The following is a 10,667-nucleotide window of genomic DNA, read 5'->3' on the forward strand; positions in this document are numbered from 1 at the left end:
GTATTGACAATTAATATTTATTTTCGTAAACATGAGGCAAACTTTAATTATCTCTAAGAATTCTTGTTAGATCAATATTGTATACGTACACACGTTTTACGTATGACATACAACGTCGTCTTTTCAATTTAATAATATATATCGCTATTGTTTTAATAATCTACATATATAAAAGAAAATATATTTCTTTTATATATATATATATATATATTTATATAAAGTTACCATAAAGTTTTGATTATTTATAGAATAAATTATAAACATGTGTTTGTGTCTTGGTGCTTTAAAATCTGGTAAAACGCTCTTGTTGAAACGTCTTCAAGGTGACGAAATAGATGATGCAACTCATACAGTACAAACTAATGGTATCAATTTATTTACAGTAAAAAATGATACTGGTGAATTTGATATGATTATTAGAGAGATTGGTGGTAATATGGCACCAATATGGAAACATTACTTTGACAAGGTAATCGTGAATGAGATTGCCACACATACATAATGCTTTATATACATAATATGTATATTGTGTGTATGTATGTTTATATTGTCATATACTTTCCATTGTTTATTAGGTTTATAAATTAATTTATGTCGTGGATACCAGTAATCTTTGTCAAATTAGTGCAGCTGGTGTTTTATTGTACTCGGCATTAGTTGAGCCAAGATTAAAAAATATAAAAATTGCACTAATTTTAAACAAGATGGATCTTTCATATAGACAAATGAGAAATGAAGCTCTTCTAATGCTTCAATTTGCACGTTTGAAAAAAGAAATTACTCAAGAGATAAGTGTATTTGAAACTAGTGGAATAACAGGACAAGGTCTTGAGGACTTACGCAATTGGTTATTTGATCCATACACTTTACAAATTGTAAAAAGTACTAAAAAGTAAATTATCGTAAAACAATGCTAAAAATCCTATCTCTAAATGGATGACTCTTTATTTACACTCAATCTTACAAATATGTAAATTTATTGTTATAATTCCATTTGGTGACTAAAACAGTCACTTTATTAAAACAATTTAGTAATAACACAAATATTTATACCATAGTACTTATACAGTTGAAAATTGTTAAATACTGTCTATTTACCCAAACAGTAGCAATCGTTAGTATGCCTTCAAACGATGTTGAATTAAGGGATAGTGAGAATAATAAATGATAAAACATTGCAGTATAGTTGAATTTATGGAAATGTCACAAATATTTTTTTGTTCTGTTATAATAATTTATATTTGAAAATAATGTATATTATGATAAGAAGAAAAGAGAAAAAAAATAATAATATGAAATTTACTCAATTTATAGGAATCTATCAATACCATTCAGTGCTTGTAAAAATATGTAGCATTTATTAAAAATGCCAACATTTATCATAACTGCAAAACTTGTTAATTTCAGAGACATTTTCAGACACAGAAGCTTGTTTAATTATAATACTTTTTCTATTATTTAATGAAAACGTATATAATAATAAAAAAGTTCTCAAATAAATTCTATCCTTTAAGTAAGTGGAACTGTATTTACATTTTGTTCGTTTTAAATTTATCTTTTGGTATATTACCACATATATACGCTTTATATACCAGTGACTGCAAAAATCAGTCAAACAAGTTTTTTAATGTATTCTTGTTAAATCTTCAACAATTTTTACGAGATCATCAACCGTTGCTTCTTTCTTCATACCGCTACCATCATCGATCTGAACAAAAATAATGTGTTTCAAAAAATAGAAAGTAATATTTTTAATATTTTTTATTAAAAATAAAGCTTTGCTTACCATAAGACCCATGGCAACCTCTGCCATTTTATCATGACTTAAATCAAGAAAGCTCTCTATTAAATCACCATCTATGAAACCCTCACATTGTTCAATCTTTAATTCAGTATTAAAGCTTCTCCAGAAATTATGTTCAATTTTGCCAACACTTTTAATTACACTTGTTAATCTATCTTCCAAATTACGAAGAAACTCATAAAATGCAAATGGAATTTGAGTAACTAAACCAATAGCACCGCTTACAGTTCCAAATAGTACACAACCTTGAGTTGGTGTACTTGACTCACCCAAATTTTGCATTACCAAAGAACCGTGGCGGAAAATATTTACCATATCACCTAAATGAAATTGACCAACTTCTTGCATTTGTTGTCTTTCATCCTCAGAAGTAGCTGCACTATAAAAAAACACGCCAAACGAATTCATATTTCGTTTTATTTATAAATACAAGTCAATATTTTCTATCTTTGTAATATCTTACCTATCTTTTTGACAAACAAAGAGATTGTAGCAATTTTCAGCTCCCAAAAATGTATCATCATCCAAAATTTCAATAGCTGTCATCCAATTAGGATTGTAATCTCTGGCTATTTCTTCAAAACTACCTTCCATAGTTTTGTATTGAAGAAGTGTTAAAGATCTCATAAGATCTCCAACTAAGACGAAGTCACCTTTGGTTTTAAGATACAGTGCTATAATATGATTAAAATGACTACATTCTAGCCTGAGTTCTTTCTCAGCAGTCCATTCAAACAGACGAACTGTGCTATTGATACTTGCAAGAAGTTTTCCATTAAATTCTACCAATGAATAACATGATCCTTTGATTTCTTTTTCTGCTACTTGAGTAAGTTTTCCATCACCCCAATGATATAATAATATCCTGCCCATTCTCGGTTCAGTTTCATCAGGATTTATTAATGCAGTTCCGACTACATAATAAGAAGTTGGGTCTTCACCTAATTTTGTAGATATTAATGATAAGGCATATTCAGTAGGCATTAATGTGTGTGCATGAAGAACTTCAAATGTGTGTTGATCTATAATAAGAAGATTGTGGACTTCAATTTCTTGTCCAATTTCGCTGGCTGTATGTCCTGTTGGTTTATTATGAGCTGCTATATGACTACTGCTAGATGTTGAAGCAGCTTGAGTGGATGCAGAGTGTCTAACAATACTGACACCACTGCTTTCTTGCATATCTACCCTCATTGTGATAACGCCGAAAGTTTGAGAACTTTCTTGATATGCAATTCGTCTAGGTGATTCTCCAAGAGGAACAGTTCGTATGTGTAATTTTTGAATTTCATCAATTGTTCCTATAGTTACAGTACTATCTGTAGCCAATGCCAGGCTGTCTGGATATGATTCTGCATTTAATGAACACATGTGATTTACTTCTTTCAAGTTAACATTACTAAACACGAGCTTATGATTTGAAGAATAGATGACTGTTGGTCTATCAGAACAAGCAAAAACATTGGTAGTAGATAAGGACCTAAAAGTTCTTAGTACTGTTGGCTGTGTACCTAACGTAACTTTTTTCTTATCTGAGAGAAAGCCAGTCAGTTTATGCAGAGTAAAGTAATACATACTACCATCTCCAAGTGCACACAGAAGATATGTATTACCTTCAAAACAAGTCATTAAAATCGATCTTGGTATGATTTCACCGCCTAATAATTCTTTATTTATTTCTTCTAAAATAGGTATAGTTAAAATTCGAACAGAAATATCTGTCCACAAACCTACTGCAACTACACGTGCTTCATTGCTTCCATCCAATGGAGAAATATCCAGACATGCTACCTCATGCTGTAATGTAGCAAATCCTTTTGGAATAATTTGACCATGTATGATCTCCATGTAGAATAAATCATTACCAGTGGCGCATAATACTTGAGTACCATTACAAGCAACTACACTAATGGTTTTTTTATTTGTAGGTTCCCATTCAGATACAACAGATTTACTTTCATTTGAAATCAATCTTGCAGAGCTTGGTGTAATTTGAATAAATAAATCATTAGTCACATTTCCAGTATGAAAGGTTTGTTCGTCCGCAACAAAGCCTGGTATATCTGTTTCTTCAACTTCTTCGCCATTCAAAGTTAAAATTCTTGTCTGGCCAACAAAAGAAAGTACTAATGTATTATCAAAATTACCACCACCAATTTTAAGAGCCCACATGCCTTTGATGCCTGGCAAATCGATACTTGCATGTTCTTGAATACCAATACCATTTCTAATGATTCTGAGAGAACCCTCTTTAAAAGCACCAGAACAGGTAACCATCTGACCTTGTCCTTGTCTTTCAAGATCAACAACAGCCATGTCAACTATTGGTGCTAGATTTGTAAATGTTTCCATCGGTACACAATAAGATCCATTTTCATCTGCCTTTGTTATTAACTTAATCAATTGAGAATCACCTAGACGGCTACCAATAAATATTACACCATTATCCAAATAAGTTATACACTCTGGAATGCTAATTTCGCCTAAAAGTTCTACTTTTAAATCTTTTACTACTTGTGTGCCATCAGGTTTCTTTTCTTGTTCTAAAAACAACATGAACAAATGTCCAGCTAGATCTCCTAATAAATATCTGAGCCCTTGATTGTCTACTTTGGCATAGCATGTTATAGTACTTTGTTTAATAATTGGAGGTACAACAGCTACATATGTAGTTCCATCGTGATATAAAATACTCTCTTGTCCTATTATAATTGCACCACAAATTGGAGAAGGCACAGGAATGACCATCATAGCTTCACGTTCTACATTATCTTGTCTCCATGGGATTTTAACAAATTCTTTATCTCTCAGTGAGATTTCATGTGTTTTTACATGCCTTCCATTGATGTCTTGATGAATTAAGATCAATGTTGGATTAGCACATCCGTGTAAAAAATTAACATCTTGCACTTGTTGTTCATCCATACGAATCGACGATGCTTTTAACTCTGGATTATGTTTATCCAAAGGAATAATTTTAAAAAGACCATCGTATAGTCTAAGTCCTATTACACGTGCTTTAGGATCAATAACAGCTTTGATACCAGTTTCTGAAGCCTTTCCAATACGATCAGCTACATTTCCATGCGCTCTGGTTCTTATCTCTATATCTTCTCCTTCTCCAATACATTCCAAAATCATAGCATTGTATCTTGTTGTTAGGAGAAATAACAAATCTTTTCTTTCATACTGTATAAATACAAAAACTTTATGGATACCAATTTAGATCTTATATACATGAGTAAATACAAATATTATATAGAACATAAAAAACAAAAGCCAAAAAGCAAAAAAAGAAAATTGTAATTAAGGCGTATTGAAGAATCAAGATAACCTTACCGGTGGTCTGAAGAATTTTATTACAGCAATTTTTCCATAAATTCCAACTTCCTTTAAGGGCCTCAACCCTTCTGGAGTAACCAGATATATTTCTAATCGTACGTTTTTAGCTAATATTAAATTCAGATCCGTTGGTGACGTGAAATTACCTTTAATGAGAGAAATATAAACAGCAAAGATTTTAGAAATTATGTTTGCTATTATTTGAAGAAAATTATATTACTTACCAGTCACACAAGCAGTGACAGCTGTAGGTTTATGTGCCGTCACCACGTAATGATGAGACATAGCTTTCATAATATTTCTATAAAACCGTTATAAAAGTTCTTTAACGTTATAACTATAAATCTTAAATCTTAAACGAAGTTTAGAGTGGTTTAGAGTTCTTTACCAGTGTTTTCAATTTAACCCGCCACGAAGTTGGCTACATTAAATTCGATTGATAGTACTAACCTTTCGATACTATTTTCATTCGATATATTGCTTTCCCTATTTGAAACTTACATATACGTACTTGTACTTCCTCATTATGTTTTTTATATATTATAAGATTAGTTATGTTTAAATAGATAAATGTCTTATATATAACTTACAAAAAATACGAATACTATTTTATAATTATACTGTACGATAGTATATCTATAAATTTTTATATTAAAACTTGGTTGTAATTGTAGCATAATTTTAATAATAATGTACGTTTAATATATGATAATTACGTATCAAAGAACATTTTGCCTGCGATTCAATTGGGTATGTATTTATGTAAATAATCCACACATACATATAAATAATTATATATATTTCAGCTGCACCAAAAATGTAGTTTATGTAATAGAGTGAAGGGTATGCAAGTGAATCGAGGTAACCAATAGAAATGAACCACATATATCGGAAAGTCGATTCTAGTCAGTCGTTCTTGTTGTACGGTAAACGTCATAAGAAAAAGGATGATAGAGTTTAATAAAGAAATCAAGCTTTCGATATATTATTATTTTAATAAAAGATGCCACCATCTAGCACCACAGAGAATTATATATTTTGCACAAAGTCCGCTTACGTGAAGAGTGTGAAAAAAGATGATGTAGACGATATGACACCGAATCGGTTAATCGTGTTTCTTGTCTTCGTATCAGGGATTGCAGTCGCCGTTATTGGCACATTGTTAACGCAATATATATGTGGATTATCGACAGATTTTACAGGTATGTTTATAAAACTTTTTATTATAAACAAATTTAATATTAAGAATTCTAAACTTCAGAAGTTCTTTCATTCAAGGATTTCTTTTTAGGGCAGGAGTTCCATCATGTATTTTCACCATTGCCTTCAGAAGGCATTTTGAATGTTTATGATGAAGCTGCAATGAGCATCATATTGCAACCATCTGAAGTAGAAAATTCTGAGATAGAAAGAACAGCTGCATCCACAGCTGAAGCATTATCATCTTTACATTTAGCATTAGAGATGAAACTTTCTGGAAAACAGAAAAAAGCTATAAAATTATTTCAACACGCTGTAGTATTAGCACCGCATCATCCAGATGTTTTAAATCATTATGGAGAGTTTTTGGAACATATGCAAAATGACGTTATCAAAGCTAATGAGTTTTATATACGTGCCTTAAGTTATCAACCAAATCATAAAAGTGCCTTAATTAACAGCCAAAGAACTGCACGCGTTGTTGAAGAACTAGATAGGAAATTTTTAAGACGTATTGATCAAAAAAGAAATGCATTATCTGCTATACCAGATAACAATGCTGCATTAATACGAGCTAAGAAAGAAGCTTACTTTCAACATATTTATCATACAGTGGGCATAGAAGGAAATACTATGAATTTAGCACAAACAAGAGCCATTGTTGAAACAAGAATTGCTGTTGCTGGAAAAAGTATTGATGAACACAATGAAATACTTGGATTAGATGCTGCCATGAAATATATCAATGCTACATTAGTTAATAAGTGAGTTATTCTATGATAAAAAAATCATATCACATGTGACATTATTTTCATATGCATGTTATTAATTCTAATTGGTTTACAAGTCTTGATTTATATTTTTCTTTATAATTTGGTATGAACTTTCTGAATTAATTTACAAATATTTATTTAAAATTATTTATCTCATGCTTTTGGTAGTTTTGTTTTTTTTTTTTTGTTTATAGAGAACTCATTTTGAAGACAGTTTATAGTGCATGATATATTTCGTGAAACTATTATAGAAAATACATTTTCATTAATTATCACTTATTAGAATTTGGAATGTAATTTTTGCACATAAGTAATATGTTGTCATATAATGTGACAAGTAATTATTTCTTAATTTGTTGCAAATATATTTGTATTTAATTTTACAGGTAATATGCAAAAATTCAATAATTTAGAATTTTTTAAGGTCTTGATAAAGTACTTGTATAAAACATATTAAAATTTTTATCACAAGAAACTGTTTTAAAATATAATTATATTTCTATAATATTTTATATAACTACTTCATATCATTATAGTATAAAACTTACATTATATGTAACAGTTTAATAAATTCTTTTATTATGGCTAAATGCTGTATCTAATGCTTTTGCTTAGATTGAACGCTCCAGACTGGAATGCTTATAATACAGCTTGCTGCGGTACTGAGAGTGATCAAACGTTCCAAACGTGAGCATTGTAATATAATCATTAAAATTATTCATTTTGTGTTGTAAAACATTTGTCATCACTTTTATAAATTTGTGGAATTGGTTAATTGTTAATTCTTCTCATTGTACAATGCTCTGCAATTAAGGAAAACGACTTGTCTTGTAATTGCTTCAACTTGTATATTTGCATAGGACCAAACTGAATCTAAATATTTTGATTATTTGCAGAGTAGGATCAATCTCTATAAAAGATATATTAGAAATACACAGACGAGTTTTAGGACACGTAGATCCTGTCGAAGGCGGACGATTTCGACGTACTCAAGTTTATGTAGGTGGACATATACCTCCAGGCCCTGATGATATACATTACCTTATGGAAGAATTTGCTTTGTGGCTAAATAGTGAGAGAGCTATCAGAATGCATCCAGTGAGGTAAAAAAATATATTTTTCTTTTTAATTTATTTAAATGGAAAATTTACTTGTTATTAATACGTATAAAAATATTTTGTAGATATGCAGCTCTTGCCCATTATAAATTAGTGCATATACATCCATTTTCTGATGGTAATGGTAGAACATCCCGTTTATTAATGAATATGATTCTTATGCAAGCAGGATACCCTCCAGTCATCATTCAGAAACAACATCGTCATAAGTATTACGAAAATTTGCAAATCGCTAATAGTGGCGATGTCAGACCGTTTGTTAGATTTATAGCCGAATGTACAGAACAAACATTAGATTTATTTTTGTGGGCCACTAGTGAATTTTCTCGACAAGTCCCAGCCTTAAGTCAAGATATTTTATTTACAGAAAAGCAAAATACAATTATATTAGAAAATGAAAGTAGTGGTGATTTTGAGGACGATTAAAAAATGAAACCAAAGTTATTAGATAAAATGTAAAAAACTGTATGCCAAAGATTATATTAGAATTTTGTATTTTGAGTCATCAAATTTATTTTATTTAAATATGACGTCTGCATGATATAGTTCTATTCCGTTAATTGTTCTCATTGCAGTGCAGAGAAAGTAAGTTTATATTGTTAAAGATTAGAACTTATAACATGTCGATAAAGTCTTGCCAAAACATTTTTTTCTCTGTCAAACACTTCTTGTAAAATAGTTTTATATTTTGTAGAAGTTACGACTATATTTGTGAAGACGAAATTATTAAAGTGATTTATTTATACTTCAATATTGTTCCAGCACAAACATGTTTGTTATATCTTAAACTGTTTGTTGATAGAAATTTCTTCCATGCGTTCTGTTGACTCTTATATAAATTTAATGTAATATTTCAATTGTGTACAGATTTCAATTCAAATCTAAAACTGTGATGCAATAATGTAAAAAATTTATGTAAGATATACGCTTTAAAAATAAGTAAGTTATTTGAATATTGTAACTCAGTTAATGAAACAATTTGTAATCATTACTTGCTGGTCAAGTTATATACATATATAACACACACATATGTAATATACAAATTATTATAAACAATAATAAATACGCGATTTGTAATCGAAATTATTTGCTTTTCTTTTTTTACTTGTTAAATTTACATATTTTTGATTGTCAAAAACAAATAATTATAAACAATTTTTATATTTCATAATTTTATTAGAATTGGAAATAATTTGCTCGTGATTTAATTTGCTTTTTTTAGATTATCCATACATATAACGGGACATATATATCTTTTATTTAGGATAAGAAGTCGATTGTATGATTTTAGTTGGATTTATTTTTTTATTCATTAAGCAACAACGTGAAAACTCTGTTTTACATGGATGTACACGTATTTAATTTTGTGTACATCGATTAAAACCGCTCAGAAGTTGACTAAATGCATATGATATTCGGGATTGTATATTGTTACTTCGTAATTGTTCTCATAAATTATTTGATTATAAAAAATAAAACATTAACATTTCTCGCTAGTAAGCTTTTATCATCAGTACGTCACTACTTATACATAAAACACTTCTTTCCAAAAATCGTATATTATGCTGTTTGTTTTTTTTCTCTCTCTTTTTTTCTTTTTTCTTTTTTCTTTTACAGACAGAGAAACACATTTAGCCGATCTTTACCTCTGTCTAAATCTTCTTTTATGTATAATCCTAAGTTAATGTGATACGGCATTGAGAATGGGTGGATCTGGTATTAAAAATACGAAATCTCTATTGAATCCACAAATGCTAAGCGTCTACAATGACATTGTAATAATAGACCTCCAATTTTTCAACACTTAGCGCCTGTAGTATCAAGAAAATGGTAATAAATGCTTATTCATTATATATATAAAAAAAAAAAAAAATAAAATAAAATAAAAAAAATAAAAAATTAGAGAAATAAGATATTTAATAAATTATTCATTCAATGTCGAAAGCATTAATTTGTATATATGTATCTTAATTTTCACTCTGCTATATAAAATTCGGATGGTTCGTAAAAGCCAATATATATATTGAAATATTTTGTAGAAATAGTTTTTTTCAAAAGGTACGAATAATGTTCACGTTTTATAGCAGACAAGTGTCGAGAATATTTTTGTGAACTTAATTTGAAATATCTTGTTCTTCTCTTTTTTTCCTGTCATAGCGTAATAATACGTATAATAACGTGACATGTACAAGTTAAAGAGCGATTATCCTTTTGCATGCATCGATTTGTTTATGCTACAGAAGCTCTTAAAAAATAATAAATAATACGCCTTTAAAAGTGACAAGGTAGTAAGTATAATGTGAGCGAGAAGAAATATATATACGAGGATATAACTTTTTCAGAGCATGATACGCATGTTTAGTTGATCGTTACATGAGAAACAACAAGAATGTTAAAAAAAAAAAATGTTAGAAAAAACATGTTAATAAA

General features: G+C 29.4%; 3 protein-coding genes across 6 annotated transcripts; 2 read left to right on the top strand and 1 right to left on the bottom strand.

The window, feature by feature from the left end:
* Positions 1-70: 70 nt before the first annotated feature.
* On the top strand, positions 71-1,180 carry LOC127065250 (ADP-ribosylation factor-like protein 16). 3 transcript variants are annotated; one of them, XM_050997343.1, is made up of 3 exons: positions 71-323; positions 384-469; positions 576-1,180. In XM_050997343.1, the coding sequence occupies exons 1-3, from the start codon at positions 263-265 to the stop codon at positions 894-896; spliced, it is 468 nt and encodes a 155-aa protein (XP_050853300.1). In that variant the 5' UTR covers positions 71-262; the 3' UTR covers positions 897-1,180. The 3 variants fall into 3 exon arrangements, with proteins under 3 accessions (XP_050853300.1, XP_050853301.1, XP_050853299.1); XM_050997344.1 differs by having other exon boundaries at positions 71-293; XM_050997342.1 differs by having other exon boundaries at positions 71-469.
* LOC127065248 (DNA damage-binding protein 1) lies at positions 921-5,582 on the bottom strand. The gene is made up of 5 exons (XM_050997339.1): positions 5,371-5,582; positions 5,144-5,292; positions 2,268-4,993; positions 1,787-2,183; positions 921-1,708 (listed from the first exon to the last, which is right to left on the bottom strand). Exons 1-5 carry the CDS (start codon positions 5,438-5,440, stop codon positions 1,625-1,627), a joined length of 3,426 nt encoding a protein of 1,141 aa, XP_050853296.1. The 5' UTR covers positions 5,441-5,582; the 3' UTR covers positions 921-1,624.
* A 121-nt stretch (positions 5,583-5,703) lies between these two features.
* Positions 5,704-9,360, top strand: LOC127065249 (protein adenylyltransferase Fic). 2 transcript variants are annotated; one of them, XM_050997340.1, is made up of 6 exons: positions 5,704-5,896; positions 5,953-6,348; positions 6,438-7,110; positions 7,735-7,806; positions 8,016-8,222; positions 8,303-9,360. In XM_050997340.1, the coding sequence occupies exons 2-6, from the start codon at positions 6,150-6,152 to the stop codon at positions 8,661-8,663; spliced, it is 1,512 nt and encodes a 503-aa protein (XP_050853297.1). In that variant the 5' UTR covers positions 5,704-5,896; positions 5,953-6,149; the 3' UTR covers positions 8,664-9,360. The 2 variants fall into 2 exon arrangements, with proteins under 2 accessions (XP_050853297.1, XP_050853298.1); XM_050997341.1 differs by lacking the exon at positions 7,735-7,806.
* Positions 9,361-10,667: the final 1,307 nt, after the last annotated feature.

The sequence above is a fragment of the Vespula vulgaris genome, chromosome 7, assembly GCF_905475345.1.
Source record: "Vespula vulgaris chromosome 7, iyVesVulg1.1, whole genome shotgun sequence".
Lineage (NCBI taxonomy): Eukaryota > Metazoa > Arthropoda > Insecta > Hymenoptera > Vespidae > Vespula > Vespula vulgaris.

Bases quoted from the DNA above. Each gene is read 5' to 3' on its own strand.
- LOC127065250 (XM_050997342.1), top strand. From the start codon at position 263: ATGTGTTTGTGTCTTGGTGCTTTAAAATCTGGTAAAACGCTCTTGTTG. The intron at 470-575 runs GTAATCGTGAAT...ATTGTTTATTAG, and splicing joins GGAAACATTACTTTGACAAG to GTTTATAAATTAATTTATGT.
- LOC127065248 (XM_050997339.1), bottom strand. From the start codon at position 5,440: ATGAAAGCTATGTCTCATCATTACGTGGTGACGGCACATAAACCTACA. The intron at 4,994-5,143 runs GTAAGGTTATCT...GTATTTATACAG, and splicing joins TAAAATTCTTCAGACCACCG to TATGAAAGAAAAGATTTGTT. The intron at 1,709-1,786 runs GTAAGCAAAGCT...ATTTTTGTTCAG, and splicing joins AGGTTGCCATGGGTCTTATG to ATCGATGATGGTAGCGGTAT.
- LOC127065249 (XM_050997340.1), top strand. From the start codon at position 6,150: ATGCCACCATCTAGCACCACAGAGAATTATATATTTTGCACAAAGTCC. The intron at 6,349-6,437 runs GTATGTTTATAA...ATTTCTTTTTAG, and splicing joins ATTATCGACAGATTTTACAG to GGCAGGAGTTCCATCATGTA. The intron at 8,223-8,302 runs GTAAAAAAATAT...AATATTTTGTAG, and splicing joins ATCAGAATGCATCCAGTGAG to ATATGCAGCTCTTGCCCATT.